Below are 19,273 nucleotides of genomic sequence, written 5' to 3' on the forward strand. Positions count from 1 at the left end.
AATTGTTATTGATCCCTTTACCCCGAGTCCTAAAGTGTATATTTATTTTCTTACTCTTCTTATATTTATTGTTTTCTTGCTGTAATTGGAGCCTCGTCGTCTTGTCTCTCTATATACTGGACTGTATGTAGCGGAGATGACAATAAAGTTTACTTTGACTTCAGCAGCGAGCAGGCGCACCGAGCAAATTATAAGTCTGTATCATGATGTCTGGTGTTTTCGTGTTTGTTGTTTTGTTTTTATTTTGTTTACTTTGCGAGTTGGTTATTAGATGCTGCTCCAGCCAGTCAGAGAATCCCCCTCCGCCCCGCCCTCTCCTCCCTGTGCCGCAAGCAGCAGGCACCTCGCAAACGGAGGGCGCCCTTACTGCCAGCAAATGGGCAATAGAAAACCGATTGGTGCCTGTACCATTCCCAATATGTGCTGGCTGACGTCGGGGCAGCATGAGTACGAGCATTTTTTTATTTATTTTTTTTGCCGATGCCCGTGATGCCGCCCCCCACCACGATGCCGCTCCGGGCAACCGCCCGTGTCGCCCGTATCAAAAACTGCATACAGGTGACACACACTGAATGTAACGCTTTCAACAAATCCAAACAGACAAACCAACATCGCCCTTGCATGAGGATGCTGAGCATGATAGAAAAGGACAAAATAATTGGTTTTCGTTTGCCCACTTGCTGAGGAGTTGGGTAAAATGCAGACATGTACAGATACATACCCTGTGGTCATAATGAGAGATGAATGTGAATTGTACAGTCTACCCATTCCGGGTACTCCCAGTATTTCATTAACTGAACCTGTTCAACAAGTATGAGTGTTTCTAATCACCGTGTCCAGGCCCATCAAAAGAACTACAGGTCCCATCAGGTATACTTCTGCTGTGGTTGGCCCCCTGCCCCTAGAAGCTCTAAGGACCAGCAGGGGGAGCCGTGCAGCTCCAGAGAGCTCAGCTCTGCCTTGGAGCAGCATGTGAACCATGTAATTATACACGTAATGTTATATAAATGACAGTGACTTGACTTTGGTTAACACAAAAGGCCTATATTCAGGCATTTTCACAGTTCATGCTTGAGGTCTATTTGTTCACTTATAATAAAATAAACACATTTAAATGGGCCAAATATATTATTTGAATGTCTAAATATACGATATGGGTAAGATAATGTTGCTGAAAAAGATGTTTAATGTGTTTATGTAGATTAGTGGTCTCAGTAAATAGTTTCCTTCCCACACGCATTGATGTTTGCAGTGTTTTCTCTGACAACTGTAAAATACCTCTACAGCATGCTTGACTTTCACACTCAGTGTGTCCAACATGCTAACGTGTGTTAGCATGAGAATAGTGGTGTTTTCACTGTTATGTCTATTTTCTAAATAAAGGGAGCAATGTACTTAACATAGAGGAGAGAAACTGAAACACAAGTTTTGGTCCTGTAACGTTAGTATGGTATATTTAATGATATTATTTAAATATTTGAAAGCAGAACGGGAGGCAGAGTCTTAAGCTTTCAGCCCCCTCTTCTGTGGAACGAGCTTCCAGTTTGGATTCGGGAGACAGACACCCTGTCCCTGAACCCTGGTTCAGCTAAAGGTTTCTTCTAGTTTAAAGGAAGATTTTCTTTCCACTATTGCAAAGGTGCTTGAACAGAGGTGGCCATCTGGCTGTATTAATAAAGGGTCTTTACCTTAGGATACAAAATGGCTTGAGATCACTGTTGCTGTGATTTGGCACTGTATAAATAAGACTGAATTGGAAAATGAGTGATGGAGATCTAGCACTTCTATTTTTTGAATGTTTAATTAAAGTATTAATGTTTGGAATAGTTAGAGCTTTGTCATCATGGAGCTGAACAACATGTGTGTGGTTAGATTTAGGCACCAAAATAATTGGATAGGTTTCCCAGAGATTATAGTTGAGGGTAAAATCCATTTTTCAATATAAACCAAAGGCTAAGAAGACTAACTTCTTTTCAACAAGATTCTTCGTCTATGCTTTTTACTTGAATTGAAGGAAAAACATTTAAAAGCATTGGAGACTCTCCAAAGATATTCTGCAGGCAGAGTGGGAACATCGGGAGCGTACAGGGAGACGAAACACTAACATGCATTTGCAGTGAGGCCACACAATGCAGAAGTCAAGCTTCATGTATGTCACATCACATCCAGTGCCATTTTATAGGTATTAATTTAATAACTCAGAAAGACAAAAAAAAATCAATTATTAAACTTTGTTAAGTTTCATTTTCTCTGTTTGACACACATGTAAACACATTTGTAGTTCTAACATATTACGTTTGACTAAAGTCTTAATTATTAAACAAAATCAAATGTATATAAAAAAGCACACAACCAAGATTTTCTGTCACCTATCAAACATGAAACAGTCCATCTAATGTTTTATATCATTAACTCCAAAACTGAAAGAGACGTGTGGGCAAAAAGAAAAAAAAAGGTTCAAAACTCTATTTCCTGTAATAAATAAGGAGAGGGTTCTATATAGTGATTCCATATACTTAACCCGGCTTTTTTCTGTTACAAAATGACACTTGGTTCATTTTGAATGCCTACTGGGATGTCATTTTTACTAGTGACCAACAGTTTGCTGTGCTACAGATCAAGCCCATGGTAACTCTGTGTGAAAGCCCCTACACTGTGGATTACTGGCTCTAACATTAATGGATGAAATATCTAAAACATGGACAACAGTGGTCCCTACATGAACAAACTTTCAAAGATCAGGGTCATCCCCCCTCAGGGTGTTGAATTCTTCCGGGGCTGAGTACTTGTCAGATCCCTGACTTGCTGTCTGGCGGAAGCCCGCTGCAATCTCATCAAAAGTGCAGCCCTTAGTTTCTGGAACCTTGAAGTAGGTGAAGACGAAGAAGCCGAGCAGCAAGATGGTGAAGATGATGAAGACGTAGGGGCCACAGAGTTGCTGGATTAAAGGGAAAGGCTCAATTCTGTTGTTGTTGCAGACAACAAGCTAATAATTACATTATACATTATACATTTTATATATATATATATATATATATATATATATATATATATATATATATATATGTGTGTGTGTGTGTGTGTGTGTGTGTGTGTGTGTGTGTGTGTGTATGAATTGGAGCTATAGAAATTGAAATACAAATGGTCCGCAAGACACTCACAGAACAGGACTTTCCTAGACCGGTGCTGAGAGTGTATTGCTTGAATACCAAATTTATTTTAAAAAAAAAAATTGGCTCTTTGTCTTTTAAGGGCAGTCAATTCAAACTGAATTATGAACTCTGATTGGATCTTCTGTTGTTAGAGTGCATATTTACAGAGTTTTTATGTTCACCGGATTATACCTGTAGCCAACTGAATCTGTTGTTGTCTAATCCATGGAGCAAAAGCACTCAGTTGTACAACTGAAAATAGGAGCCCCAAAACAAACAAACAAAATTTTAAATAAAAGCTGTCTTACCTCAATGTACTGGAAGCACATCCCCACTAAGAAGTTGGCAGACCAATTGGAGAAACCAGCAACTGCAATGGCAGCAGGACGGGGCCCTTGGCTGAAGAGTTCAGCCACAATAAACCATGGGATGGGGCCAGGGCCAATTTCAAAAAAGGCTACAAAACTGAAGATGGCCACAATGCTAATGTAAGACATCCACTTTAGCTGGTCCTTAGAGCAAAGCATATCACAGAAAATGATCAGTTTCATGGTCTATTTTTTTTACATGGTCAGATTTTTATTACTCTTGATCTACAGCAGGGGTCCCCAATCCCAGTCCACGAGGGCCGGTGTCCCTGCAGGTTTTAGATCTCACCCTGGGTCAACACACCTGAATCACATGGTTAGTTAATTACCAGGCCTCTGGAGAACTTCAAGACATGTTGAGGAGGTAATTTAGCCTTTAAATCAGCTGTGATGGATCAGGGACACATCTAAAACCTGCAGGGACACCGGCCCTCGTGGTATGGGATTGGGGACCCCTGATCTACAGTAACATTGTAGCACTCCTACCCTTTAATTCAAAAGGCCTGCTTTCAGTAATGGTGACCACAAACACTTACCAACAATGCCATGGCCACGGTTAGAAAAACTGCTGAAACGGCCATTCCCATCAGACCAATGAGGTGAAGGGGTCTCCTGCCCATACGCTCCACCACAAACAACTACAAGACATACAGATGTTACAAAATGACAACATAAACCAAACATAATACCAGTATTCACAGTGGAGGTAATATCAATGGATCATAACTGTAATCCATTAATAAAAAATTTAATATTTAAAATGCCCAAAGGAAACCATCATAAAAACAGTAATATAATCATCTACTGTTCAACAGTACTTAAAAAATCCCCCAAAATATATGGAATAAAACTTAAAACTCATAAAACTCAGTGCAACATGATGTACCCACAACCCACGCAGCCAGTCCAGGCACTGGCAAAGATGGTAGCAGAGCTAGCCTCTATGCAGCAGAGCAGGTGGTGGTGAACCAGCACCAGCTTGAGATGCTACGTTCAGTCCAGTATTCTGTGTTGCTGAGAGGAATATATAGCGTTCTAGTAAGATGCCAAGGGGGTTCACGAGAGCCACAAGTGGACTTGGGCTTCACGCAAACCTTAATTCACCAAACCACAGATAGGACATGTCCATGCCTGTGCTGCGCTCAGTGACTCGAGGTCATCGGACACTGACTCCAGCATATAATGACTCCATTATATGTTATAATGTTACACATTAAAAGCACAAGATTGTGCCAGAACTTCTGTGATGCCATATTTCATTTAATAAAATCAGATTTCCTTTCTCTTATTCATTGGGTAGTTTCACTTGGTGTTGGCTCTCTCTGCGACACAGTGTCACTTCCTGTTCCTGTTGCAATGCACAGTGGTGTTTTGTGTTGTTTATCTGTGTAGCCCATTTCATTGAAACTTTTAGATAACATCTTATTTCATATTATCCATCCATCAATCCATCCATCCATCCATCCATTAATCTTCTTCCACTTATCCGGGGCTTGGTAGCGGGGCAGCAGCCTAAGTAGAGAAGCCCAGACCTCCCTCAACCCCAGCCACCTCCTCTAGCTTGTCCGGTAGAACACTAAGGCAGCGGTCCCCAACCCCCGGGCCTCAGACCGGTACCGGTCCGTGAGTCGTTTGGTACCGGGCCGCGAGAGTTGAGGCTCAGGTATGAAATGTATAGTTTTCAGGGTTTTTATCGGTTTTAAGCGTTATTTTGTTATCGTTTTTATCATTTACTCTGTTTTCCTGGGTCTTTTCATGTGTGTTATGAATAAATTTTCTTTTTTTTCGGTACCGGTACTAGTTTTATTTTGTTGTATTTATCCGCGACACCTTAAAGGCCGGTCCATGAAAATATTGTCGGGCATAAACCGGTCCGTGGCGCAAAAAAGGTGGGGGACCGCTGCACTAAGGTGTTCCCTGGCCAGCCGAGAGATATAATCTCTCCAGTGTGTCTTGGGTGTGCACCGGGTCCCGTCCCGGTGAGACATGCCTGGAACACCGCACCCAGGAGGCGCCCAGGAGCAATGTTCCCTCTAAGCTGCGCGCATGCATAATTGCGCACTGGTGGCACGGTCTCTGCGCACAGAAAACCTGAATTGAAATTAAAATTAATACTTTAACAATTCTGTTTTGCAGTGTTAGTCAGTGAGTGACTGGCTGCTCCAGTATGGGATTAGAACGATGTCACCTTATCCCATAGTCCAGCCAATTATGCGATTCACATTCGTATATAGGCAGCTAATCAACTTCGTCTATGACAGCGTCCTTATGTGCCGACACCGGTGCTTTAGCTAGCAAAGCGGCGTGGCTGATGTGGAGTGAAGCCACGTAAATGACAACGTGTACAACTATTGGAGATGTGAGCAGGACAGACAGAACAATTGACGGAAAATGTGTTGACTTTATACCAGTTTTTAAATTGTGTTGATAGGCCACGTAAAACCAAAGATAAAAATATATGCAATGTTTGGTTTTCTTCCTGAATACTATCATTGTTTATATTTACTGCGGGAAGAAACGGTCAAAGCCAAATCCAAGAAAAACCCCCACCCTTTCCTATTGGTCGTAAAATGTACCATGTCGACCAATCAGAAAATGTTATGGCAACATGGCACATAGTTGTTTAGGGAGGGGGAAGTTTTAGGAGTGACTGCGGTGTTTTGAGATGTGAGAGATTTGCGACATTTAGGGAAAATCTTGTGCAGTTAGTGTGTAGTGTAGTAAATAGTTTTGTTGTGTGTGTCAGAACAATACGGCGACTACTGAATGTTACAGGTGTTACAGGAGTGATACATCTCCTGTTGTCAGGCCTGCAGGTATCAGGCTTTTGATGTTCTCCTTTATCTCATAGTGGACAGAAATTATTTTTGGAGTGACACAAATAATTTGTGTGGCATCAAATTTGATGCAGAACAGCTGATTGTTCTGTAAATAGTTTAAAATGTTTATTTTAAAAAACGCCTTGGCTGCATTTTTAGGTAAACTGCTGCAAAAAACTTTGTTGTTTGCATAACTCAGTTACTTTTTTGAAGAAGTAACTATATAATTAATTGCCCAGCATTGCTCATTATATCTGTATCTATGAAGCGCCTTGAGGCGACGTTTGTTGTGATTTGGCGCTATATAAATAAAATTGAATTGAATTGAATATACTGTATTTTGCAGACAGAGAGCTACAGGACTCTCTCCCAGACCACAGACTCATAATACAAGTCAGAGCTTTAGAAAGAAAGAAAGAAAGAAAGAAAGTTTTGTTTTCAAAATTGGAGTTCAAGTTATTTTTACTTGTAATAGTGTTAACATACTACACAGGTCATGAACAAGATTTTTTTTTAATTCTCATTGTAAGTGGACTAAAGCAGTTAATTAAAAGTAGTCTAACATAAATGTAAATGCTGTAATTTGATTATTTTAATAAACCATGTAACTTGGATGGATTCGATGCGGCGTGTCCACAGTGCACACGTCTAATGTTGCTCACAGTGGTCCAAGGGACCGCTCAGGGAGTTAGTTAAATTAGAGGAAACATTGCCCAGGAGGCATCCTTGTCAGATGCCCGAACCACCTCAACTGGCTTCTTTCAATGTGGAGGAGCAGCGGCTCTACTCTGGGCCCCTCTCTGGTGACTGAACTTCTCACCCTATCCCTAAGGGAGAAGTCAGCCACCCTTCAGAATAAGCTCATTTCCGCTGCTTGTATCCGCGATATCATTCTTTCGGTCACTACCCACAGCTCCTGACCATAGGTGAGGGTAGGGGCGTAGATCGACCGGTAAATTGAGGGCTTCGCTTTTACGCTCAGCTCTCTCTTCACCACAACAGACCGGTACAGCATCTGCATCACTGCAGCCGCAGCACCAATCCATCTGTTGATCTCCAGTTCCCTTCTTCCCTTCTTAAAAATGGGGACCACCACCCCGGTCTGCAGTCCAGGGGTACTGCCCCTGACCTCTACACAACATTGCAGGGGCGTGTCAGCCAGGACAGCCCTACAACATTCAGAGCCTTCAGGAACTCAGGGCGGACCTCATGCACACCAGGGGCTCTGCCACTAAGGAGTTGTTTAACTGCCTCAGTGACCTCACCCCCCAAAATTGGCAGGTCACCTCCCTCATCCCCAGACTCTGCTTCCTCCTCGTAAGACATGTCAGTGGGATTGAGGAGGTCCTTCCACCGCCCAACAATTTTCGCAGTCGAAGTCAGTAGCGCTCCACCAGCACTATACGCAGTACCGCATACAGCCTCCTGAGTCGCCTGACGGTTTGCCAGGATCTCTTCGAGGCAGTCTGAAAGTCTTTTTCCATGGCCTCTTCGAACTCCTCCCACACCTGAGTATTTGCTTCAGCCACTGCCGGAGCCACATTCCACTTGTCCTATTGGGCTAGCCAAGCCCAATAGGACTCCTTCGTCAGCCTCGTGGCTCCCTTCACCTCTGGTGTCCACCATTTGGTTCAGGGGTTACAACGACAGGCACCAACCACCTTGCGGCCACAGCACAGTTAGCACAGCCTGCTAGGCGTTCACAGCACACCCTCACTATACGTTTAGGTGCACCGGGTCTGTCCAGTGTTCTCCCCCGTCGTCTAATCCAACTCACCACCAGGTGGTGTTCAGTTGACAGATCAGCCCCTCTCTTTACCCGAGTGTCGAGAACATATGGCCGCAGCTCTGGTGATATGATTACAGAATCGATCATCAACCTGCAGCCTAGAGCGTCCTGGTGCCACGTGCACTTTGGACACTCTTATGTTCGAACATGGTGTTCGTTATGGCCAAACTGTGGTTTGCACAGAAGTGCAATAACAAAACATCACTTGGGTTCAGATCACGCCCCTCCAGTTCTCGCTGTCGTTACCCACGTGAGCATTGAAGTCCCCCATTAGGACAACAGGCGGAGCATCTTCCAGCACCCCACCCAGGGACTCTAAAAAGGCTGGGTACTCTGAGCTGCCACTCAGCGCATAAGCGCAGATGACAGTCAGGACCTGTTCCCCGACCCAAAGGTGCAGGGAACAAACCCTCTCATCCACCGGGAGGAACCCCAACATACAGGCAGTAAGCCAAGGAGATATTAAAATACCAGGGGACTGGTTCCAGAGCCCAAGCCATGCGTTGAGGTGAGCCTGACTATATCTAGCCAGGAACATTCAACCTCACGGACTAACTCAGGCTCCTTCCCCACCAGAGAGGTGACATTCCATGTCCCAAATGCCAGTCTTGGATCAGTCCACCAGGGCCTCCACTCCTGGCCGCTGCCCACCACACAATGCACACGACCCCCTATGGCGCCTCCTGCGGGTGGTGGACTTGCAGGAGGATGGCGCCTTTAAATAACATGTATTTTTATTATTATTGTTATTATTATAGTTTAATCTTCATGTGTCTTATTCAAAGCACACTCTCTGTTGAATCTATCTAATATTCACAGTATTCATTCACTGTGACTTTAGGGATTTGTCAGCTTAGCTTAGTTCATAACCAACTAGCTAGCTGCACTTTCCTGCTCAGTGTGTTACATGTTTAGGTACTCAGCCTTCCTTAGTATAAATGATACATTTAATAAATGTAGCCAGTTTACAGCTCTGGAGGCTAAAAAGAACACCGCGGTATACCAAAATCTTTTCTCTTCCTTAATCATTTTTCCCAGCTATCCACCTGGTATTGGTTTAGGTCTTCCACGAGAATTCCTTCCTCCTGTGTGTTTTTCCAACATTGCTCAGTATTAGCTCTTCATGGGTCTGCTCTTGTACTATTGTTCCCATGCAGCTGGGACTGTACCCTGGATAGGTCTTTGGAGGACAGGCTATTTATTCTTTTGACCTCTGGTATTTTGTTTGGCAGTTTATAGATCCTCAGTTATGTACAGTTATGTATCTTATTCATACAGGACCTGTTTTCTAATGATACTGTTGCACACCTCTGTTAGCCGCCTACCCTCCGACCGAGATTCTCTCATTCTGGAATATAAAATTCCCCTCTCGTCCCTGTAGGCAGTCTATCCTTAAGGCCTGGGTCCTCTACCAGAGGCCTGGGAGCTTGTGCAGTATTTTAGCTGTTCCTAGGATATATATAGGATTTATATATGTATATATACATAGAGCTTATTTTTTTGTTTCAACTTGTTCTTTTGCAACTTACAGAAACAACTGTGAATGCAGTGTTGACCACTCCTGTGCCGATAGTTGCATAGACAGGCTGGGACACGCCTGCTCGCTCAAAGATCATAGTTGAGTAGTAGAACACCTACAGAAGATGACAGACACAAGACACAGGTGCGATACTTGAACTTTATATCTTTCTGTGCATGAATTTCTTCTCTACACCTTGCACTTCAACTCGAATGCACTGTTAATGAATAATGATTTCAAGAACATGAGTTATGACTAATCATTTTAGTAGTAGTAGTAGTACAGTAGTAGTAGCAGTAGTTCATGTTACTAAATAGGATCTCATTACTTAATGGTCGTTAAAGTTATTGTTTAGGTCATTTGTAATCTATGTAGCTTAAGAGATGTAAAACATTTTATCTTATACCCTTTGTTTTATACTCGATGGCATTCACTACAATAGAATGCACAAGTTCTCTTTTGCTCATTTGACTTACAGCATTGATACCAGACAGTTGCTGTGACAGCTGCAGCATGATGGCAACAAAGATGGGCTGGCGGTACACGGGGGAGCGGAAAAGTTCAGGGATGGTCACCTTCTTTTCCTTCATCATCTGCTGGCTCTCCTCCTTCATCTCCTCCATTTCCTCACTCACGTCATCAGTACCCCGTAGTTTAATTAGGACTGGAAGACAGTAGTTATTTCTATGATGTTATGTTACAACTGTCTAGCAGTATATTAGATGGTTTTGGCAGAAATTGTGTGGATAAAAGAAGATTTATTTGTGTAACTTGAGATATAGGTGTTGTTTACAATGAGTCTCTATTGTGTATTTGAGTGTCTATGTGTGTATTCTTCTGTGTTTATTCTAATGAATAGCAATTTTTAGTTTTAGACATTGGGAGTCAGGACATTTGAGAACATGCCTGCCTCTTTGTACTGTAATCTATAATCCCCAAATGTTCCTGTTTGATTGCATTTGATTTTTTCGTCGTCTCTCATGACAGTGTGTTCATCTTACCGCCGCGGGCTTTGTTCTCCTCGTTGCAGTTGATGAGGAGGTATCGGGGGCTCTCAGGACAGAGAGGCAACAGGACACATTGCAGCACAGATGGTAGCAGAGTAAAACCCAGTAGGAGGGGCCATAGGGATGCATTCCCCATGATGGATTCAAGCCCAAAAATCTAAACAATGTATACAATAGACTCCTTATTTGAAAGCCCCTTTCAGACTTGGAATATACACAACAGTAAATTAGTAACGACATCAAATGCTTGAAGTGTCAGCATTTATATATTTTTTAAAAATTAAATTCCCCTCTCGTCCCTGCGGGCGGTCTATCCTTCAAACTCGGGTCCTCTACGAGAGGCCGGGGAGCTTGAGGGTCCTGCACAGTATCTTAGCTGTTTCTGGGTCTGTGCTCTTCTGGATAGAGATCTCCAGTGTTGTTCCTGGGATCTGCTGGAGCCACTCGCCGAGCTCGGGAGTGACTGCATGTAGTGCTCTGATTACCACTGGGACCACATCTTCTCCAGCTCTTCTCTGAGCCCTTGGTACTTCTCAAGCTTCTTGTGTTCCTTCTTCTTAATCTTGCTGTCATTTGGTATCTCTACGTCTATCACTACAGCTGTCTTCTTCTGCTTGTCCACTGAGTTCCTGATGAAGGCTTTTAGGGTCCTGTTGATCTTGTATAGTTCCAGGATCCAGGTATGGGGCATCGAGTCATAGGGCTTCTTGTAATCAATCCTGGCAGTGCATAGGTTGGTCAGTCTTGCAGTCTTGGCTGACTGCTCGGTCTACCAGTAGCTGGTATTTTGTGCCTCTGGTATTCTTACCAATTCCTTTCTCTGCCCTGCTAATGTATTGACCCATGTGCCTATCCAGCTTAGCCACTATGATGCCTGACAAGAACCCCCATGTGGTACTGAGGCAGATTATTGGCTGGTAATTGGATGGGACTGGTTTCTTCTGGGGGTATTTGAGGATCAGGACTGTCCGGCCTTCGGTTAGCCATTCTGGGTGTCTCTCATCCACTAGCAGCTGGTTCATTTCTGCAGCCAGACGCTTGTGGAGTGCAGTCAGCTTCTTCAGCCAGTAGGCGCGAACTATGTCGGGGCCTGGTGCTGTCTGACTCTTCATATTGGAGAATCTTGGGTGTCTGCCAGTGTGATGGTTACTGGACCCTGTTCAGGGAGGTTGCTGTGGTCTTCTCTTAGATCCACTAGCCACTGAGCATTGCTGCTATGTGTTGCGTCCTTCTCCCATATGCTCTTCCAGTATTGTCCCATCTCCAACCTTGGTGGTGCTGTTCTACTGTTTACCTGGAAGTTACTAAAATTATCTACAGTATAGTTGTGTCTTATCCTGTAGAAACTGCAGTGTTGTCAATGCGTTGCCAGGCCTTCACTGCAGCTGCCTTGTTTGTTGGCATCTGTGCCTTCATTTTGTCTTCATTAACTAGAAAGCACAATCTATTGGATTGAAATCAGGTGACTCTCTTGGTCATAGCGAATACAGTTTCTTTGCCTTGAATAACACTTGGGTGGCTTTTGCGGTCTACACTGCGAAACAATGCACGTGGATAATGAATATTTTTACAGCATTTAGCTGAATGTGAGCAGAGTATAGCCCTGTAACACTGGACTCTCCTGTGGTGGTGTGCAGAGTGTACAGAGGCAAAAATCACAAAAAATATGTCATTATCTAGGAACTTATGAAAGTGATTATACGCATTATTAATCAACTGTTTTTGTGGTTAAAAATGTAAGGCTCTCACCTGTGCCATGAGAATGCCGATCACTACACCAAGCTGATGCAGCGTTCCTAATGCTCCCCGGAGAGATGTGGGTGAGATTTCCTCAATGTACATGGGCACAAAACCAGTGGACAGGCCAGAATAGACACCCACAATTAAACGTCCAATAACGAGCATCTCAAAGGAAGCAGCCAATTTGGAGAATCCCATAAATATTGCAGAAATGAATGCAAGCACATTGGCCATGAGCATGGAGTTCCTCCTTTAAAAAATAATTTACCATAAATGCTCTTTAATAAGAAAACTTTAAAAAAAATTTAATTTTTAAATTTAATTTAAAAAAAAAATATGGATGTATATAGATCTTGTTAGCAACGGAGAGAGTCATACCTGCCAAAGCGGTTAACAAAGAGACCGACAGAAAAGGAGCCAAACATCCCTCCCACAGAGAAGATGGCCACAGAGAGAGACCACAGAGCTGTTAGAGTGGTCTGAGGGATGGGCTCTGAAAACCTGCTGCTCCATGTCTCATTGTAGAAGCTCTCAATGATCTAAAACATAAAACAGTACGCAGTAACAGTCTTATTGTAAGACACATAAAGACAGATTAAAGTAAAGTGAAGTAGCTCTTATGTACACAACAGCACTTTAATCCCAACTTTTGCTTAGTGACCCTTGGTGATTTAATACTTTACGCTCAGGGTGAAATACGAAGACAAATATTGGATACACTGCGTTGTCATTTAATTTCCAGAGTCTAATATTTCCAACTCTTTCAGACTTCATGACTTGGGTGGTCTTTAACTTTCTCTCCAGAACTTTCATCAACAGGTCATATGTAAGAGTAATACAGTCAGTCATTATCCTTCTGATACCATTCTAACTTGGTGAACATGATACCTCATGCGCATGTATGTAGCTACATTCATGTCACGGCCTGCAAAGGCAGACCGTGTGGAGTGTGTGAGGAGGACTAGGTGCAGACACAGACGAGGAGCCAAAACTAAACTTGAACAAAAAGCGAGCCTTTATTTTGGGGTTGAAACTCACAAACATAAAACACAACAAACAAAATGAGGGAAAATCTAAACACACACTGGGAAAACCATGACATTTACTATGACTGAAACAAGATAATGACTATGAGAACTGTGACATGATGGAGGTAACGCAGAACACAGATACAGAACAAAGGAAGACAAAGGACTTAAACACACACATAAGGTTATTAGGGGAAATGGAGGCACATGGAAAAACAGCTGACAAGAATGAACCTAATGATGCCACAGTGGAAGTGAAACTAAAACAATGAACATGGACCCCAAGACCCCCTCAAAGTAAAACAGGAACCATAAAAAGACGCAGACATGACATGACAGATTAGATACACTAACCAATAAGGGAGACTAAAACACAGGGGTGAGCCACAAGGGGAACCTGATAAACCATGAACTGTAACCTAGGTGTGGCAGAATTTAGCTAGATAAGCTGAAATGAAGAACACAAATGAATAACAAAATACAAAGAAACTCACAAACACTGGGACCCAGTGACAATTTAAAGATGATTTTTCTTCAGCCTTAACCTCCTAAGACCCAAAGTCTTCCACAGCATGCATTTTTAATTTCTTTTTGATATTTGGGCATATTGGGGCCCGATAAATGTAAAAACAAAGAATTACCAGATTTTTTTTTTTTTACCTGATTTTTGTTTCTAAGAAAAATGAGAGCCACAAATGAGGATATTCGTTTAAAATTTCGATACAACAGTGGCAGTATAATGTCCTTGCAAGTGGATATCAGGCCATTGTAGAGCAAAATTGAGTATTTTGGTCTAAATAACCCAAAATGTGATGTCCAAATATGTGGACGCAGGGTTCTAGGAGGTTAAAGCAGTTCTGGCTAAATGTCAGGTAACTCAGGAGGGGTGCTCTACTCACACTGTATAGTATAGGCACCGCGGACTTCAACCGAGGATCAGTGGTACAGTAAAATCAGTGGTATGGAAGGAATACTTCTTCTTCTTCATTTAATCCTTAGTTATATTTATTATCTGTCTCTCTTGCACAGTTGTAGAATTCTTCCTGTTAAAGAGCGTTTTTCCTTCCCACTGTTGCCAAGTGCTTGCTCAAAGTGGGTTTACTGACCATTGCAGTTTTCTCTGTATTAATGTAGGGTCTTCACCTTACAATATGAAGCACCTTGGGGCAACTGTTGTGTTTTGGTGCTATATGATTGGGACTGAATTCAGTCTGACTTGTTTACAGTGAGTCTTTGTCACCACTTTGTTCAGAATTTTTATGGGTAGAATTTGTAGGTGGAGCCAAGTGGCAGCAGGCTTCTACTTTGGTAGACGCCTTCTACAGGATCTTGTGGCTGCTTTTTGTAGATGACATGGTTCTCTTGCCTTAACCAGGTGGTGGCTTGAAGCAGCGGGAAAGAGAATCAGCACCTCCAAATGTGACTCCATGGTTCTCAGCAGGAAAAGGGTAGAATGCCCACTCAGGGTCGGGAAGTTGTTGGCTCATGTGGAGAAGTTTAAGTATTTCTGGTTCTTGGTCACATGTAAGGGGGGAGGTAATGAGATTCCACACCACTGCAGATTTGAGTGCTTTTCTGGTCTGTTGAGATGAAGAGCGCTGAGTAAAGCTGTCAATTTACCGGTCACTCTATGTCCCTACTCTCACTGATGGCATCAAGCTCTGGGTAATGACCGATAGAATCGGATTGCAGATACACACAGTAAAAATTAGTTTTCTGCAATCAGCGTTAGAGATAAGGTGAGAAGTTCAGTCATTCAGGAGAGACCCAGAGTGTAACATGGTACACTAATGTGCCTGTTTTAATTCATCTCCATATTATTGTGTGAAGTTGCACTGGGTTGGGAGTGTGTGTGTGTGTGTGTGTGTGTGTCACATTTCTGGTGAGCCAATGGCTGTAATGTGGTTGGACTACTAGGCAGGTGTAATTGATTGCACTGATACACTGGTCTACTTATAGCCCACACTACAAACACTGCTGTGTTATTTTGTCTCTCTGTGCAGGTATGTAATGTGATGAAACCGGATATATTTGGGATGGATGGGTTTTGTGCTATGAATTATATAGTGGAGGTGTTATTTTGTCTCTCTGTGCAGGCCAGGGCCTATGATATGCCACAGCTTAAAGGCAGCGGAGTTGCAGAGGCTGGAGTGACCACTGGCTATCTACTTGCAGGGTGGTGGGTCTCAGAGGACAACTGCTAACCCTGTTGAAGTCATCGTGTGGAGTGCAACTGGCATTGTGATTTCATAAAAATGTTCTTTTAAGTCATCGGAGCTTTTCACTATGTGTTAACAGCATTTAACACTGACGCGTTTGTTTGAGATGGGAATGTTTAAGCCACATAAATTAATACATGTGAAAACAGTAAATATACCACATGGATTCAGCTTCAAAACCTTAACTGAAAAAAAAAGAGTTGATCTTCATCAGTGAAACTAACTACTGTATCGCTATTCTAATTCCATTTGTTCTCACACATTTTCAAATATGTATATTTTTTCCTCCTTTACATTCTTCATTCAGACAATGAAACTCTCACATTTTGAGGAGCATTGATGACGCCAGTATTGTAGCCAAACTGAAGCGAGCCAATCACAGCTGTCCCTATTGTGATCATCAGCTGGGGCGTCACCTATTGTTATAAGACAGAAAGAGAAGATTGATAATTACTGTTGGAAGAGGAAAAATCCCTTTTTAATCATGTTACAACCCTCCTAAAACTGTGTGTGGGTAAAAAGATCAAATTTGGAGCTCTCTTGAAGCTATTTTTTATTCTATTAACTTTATCACTTGATAACATTCATTTCTCTCGATCATTTTGATTCATGCAAAAGTTACATTTTCTTTTGATATTTTGTAGTTATGTAGCACTTTATTTCTCTAGCTGCAAAACTCGTTCATGCATCAGCACAGCATTTTCAATATATGCCTTTGCTTTGTCTAAGATTCACACACTCACTGATGGATGGATTGTGGAAACATGGTGTACAGTATCTTGCCCAGGAGCAAGGGATCAAAGCATCAATCTTCCATTTAGAAGAAAACCTGCACTACCTTGACTGGTTAAGTCAGGTTTTACCAGGCTGCTACTCGTTTTCCCGTACTCTCTTGGAAACAGAAATCAGCAACAGCTGATTGCTCTGACTGTTGTGGTACCCAGAATGAGGATCGTAATCCTGGAGGAACTTCATAGCAAACAATGAGATTTCAATCGAGCTGTTTCAGCAAGCATCATCAGGAATGTGAGGTGTATATTTAACAAAATGGACAAACTTAGTGAGCTGATCAAACCCCAGAGAGCACATCAGAGTGACAGAAGTGTTTCATGGAGGACTGAAGTATTGCAGTTAGATGCTGACACTCAGACATGGCTTCAAGACTTTTTAGGTGAACAAAGAGGTTATTTTGGATTATTAGAAGAAATGCAGAAGAATTGCACTGTAGTTCTAATTGAAATATTGTGTAAACTTTGAATGGATGGATGCAGGATGTTTATCGTTGATGGATTAATCCCTGATGCATCGATTGGCATGTGTAAATATATCTATTGATCTGGTTAGTTAAGTAGCAGAGGGGGTGGTTAATCAGGTTCAGCTACTTTGGTGTTAATGAAATTTACAACAGGTGCACTAGAGGGGCAGCACTGAGACAACTCCCAAAATATGAATACATCTGTCCCTCTTCATATTCTCTGACTATTTTTGATTAGTTTTACATTTGCCTAGGGTCAGTGCAACCACTGGTAGCATGAGGAAACCTGGACCCCACAGAGGTTGAACAGGCAGTTCACCTCCTCCAGGATGGTACAAACAAGGCAAACAAGGTTTGCTGTGTCTCCCTGAACAGACTCAAGAGCATACAGGGGAGCTGGACATGTTCATAGAAGGTAAAAACCCATCAGCAGTACTGGTATCTGCCTCTTTCTGCAAGCAGGAACTGGGTGAGTGCTGCCATAGTCCTACAAAATGACCACCAGAAGGCCAGTAATGTCTCCCACCAACCAGTGACTTCAGTGGTGCCCTGTTCTTTTCACTTTGATTTGTTTTCACTGATCTCATCCATCTGTAGGCTGATACTTTTACCTTCCATTTAACAATATGACATCCTGTGTTTCTTGACTTGTTTTCAAAGTGTTATCAGTGTAGATGAAAGCATTGTATCATTGTGTATGTGACAGGGTGAAGGAAAGAAATTAATAATAATAGTAATTATAATAAAGTTTGTTTTATATAGTTTATATTTATTTGTGTGCTTGCTCTTTCATTTGCAGGGCTATAGCTTCTAAGCTAACTATTATTATAGCTAAGCCTGTAATAAAATTAAAGTCTAATCCCTGTCATGTCAGGAGTGCTGCTTCTGCTGTACAGTCAAATACATCAGCATATATAGTACGAATGTACACAGATCCTATGATGTGTAACACAACTTTACACAAAATTGCATGGCATGCTGTATAAAAGTACTTAAATCCTTAAACGCAGACCATCTTAAAAAACTACTAATCCACATATTAATGCATCAGTTTTACTTCTTTACTGACAGTTTAAGACTGATCAAACTTTATTATTTTACATAAATTTTGAATCACTTGTTGTAAAACAGTGTTTATGCAAAACATTTGTAAGACAAAGACTAAATTTATCTTCTGTTGCTACTATCTCACGGTGTAATAAGAAAATGGAAGCACTGCTTACAGCTGTAAGAAAAGGAGTAGAAGTCCTGACTGTGCTGCTGAATTTAGGTCAAACACACCATTAAAACATCCTAATTTTTATATCTGAAGTTATTGTTTCACTCACTATGACATGGTGTCTGCTGTGAAAACGTGCTGCCACATAATGGATTAAATACTGGAGCCTTTTAATTGTATTCCTGACCTATTTCTTTTTTCAACAAACAAAATCTTCATCCTGTATGAATCAAGCAGCAGTTACCTTGCCACTGCACTCCATGGCAGCCCACAAAATCCAAAATCCAGATTGTCAGTAATCAGTCAGGTAATTTACTATCTACAATAAAACCGTGCTCATGATGTTGCCTGCTAGACTTGAGTCCTACATCAGTGTAAACAAATCTTTTTCAGTTCCTTCCTCCATTCACCTGCAGCAGTAAGCAGCTTAGTGACGTCAGCACTAAGTGGATCTTAATGAGCTGCTGAGGTCCCAGCAAAGCAGCACTATCATGATGTTGACATCCTAGGGCTGAAGTCTCAGAGCTGTAATACATTCACTGACTGATTTAGTCTTAGATGCATTTAATAAGTTAAAAAATGAAATTATTCACACATTTTTTTCAATGTACATCTTCTTATAGATGATTAAAAAAATGTAAATACAAATTAAATTAAAAAAAAAAAACCTAGTGGGGGTTGTCTCTTAAGAGGATTGTTGGCCCACTATTAATCACGAGCCTCGTCACTTGAGCCAAGGAGTGAAAAAGGCGTCTGTAATGATCACCTGAGGTTTCAGGTGAAAACACTGTGAGACCTTGCCTCACCCTGTCATGTGACCTATTAAGGTCAAAACTACACTGTAAGTGGCAGACAGCTGGTGTGGTCAGCCGCCGCGCTGTTCAATGATGGACACTCACAGTGGACACAGAGGAACTCTTTTACTCTTCCATCTGTCTTTTATCTAATTTAGTGAACAGTTCAGATAAAATAGTTACACGTAGATGCTGAAAATGACAGCCTCAGTGTTGAACATACTGTGACTCACTTGGCCTCTCTCAAAGTGTAAATTAGCCCACCCACCTCTCCGATCACACTCTGGCTCTCGTTCTGATAGAAACTGAATATTTAACAGTGTTTCCTGAAAACCGTCTTTTGCATAATCACTTCTTAATAACT

General features: G+C 42.0%; 1 protein-coding gene across 1 annotated transcript; it reads right to left on the reverse strand.

The window, feature by feature from the left end:
- Positions 1–2,264: 2,264 nt before the first annotated feature.
- Positions 2,265–18,377, reverse strand: LOC146684919 (solute carrier family 2, facilitated glucose transporter member 1-like). The gene is made up of 10 exons (XM_085444305.1): positions 18,360–18,377; positions 15,965–16,057; positions 12,773–12,933; positions 12,404–12,644; positions 10,649–10,811; positions 10,124–10,311; positions 9,658–9,762; positions 4,057–4,158; positions 3,461–3,664; positions 2,265–2,938 (listed from the first exon to the last, which is right to left on the reverse strand). Exons 1-10 carry the CDS (start codon positions 18,375–18,377, stop codon positions 2,732–2,734), a joined length of 1,482 nt encoding a protein of 493 aa, XP_085300431.1. The 3' UTR covers positions 2,265–2,731.
- Positions 18,378–19,273: the final 896 nt, after the last annotated feature.

The sequence above is a fragment of the Copadichromis virginalis genome, linkage group LG20 (genome assembly GCF_057382275.1).
Source record: "Copadichromis virginalis isolate Kocher_CV1m ecotype Utaka linkage group LG20, C_Virginalis_male_GT1.1, whole genome shotgun sequence".
NCBI classification, from domain to species: domain Eukaryota; kingdom Metazoa; phylum Chordata; class Actinopteri; order Cichliformes; family Cichlidae; genus Copadichromis; species Copadichromis virginalis.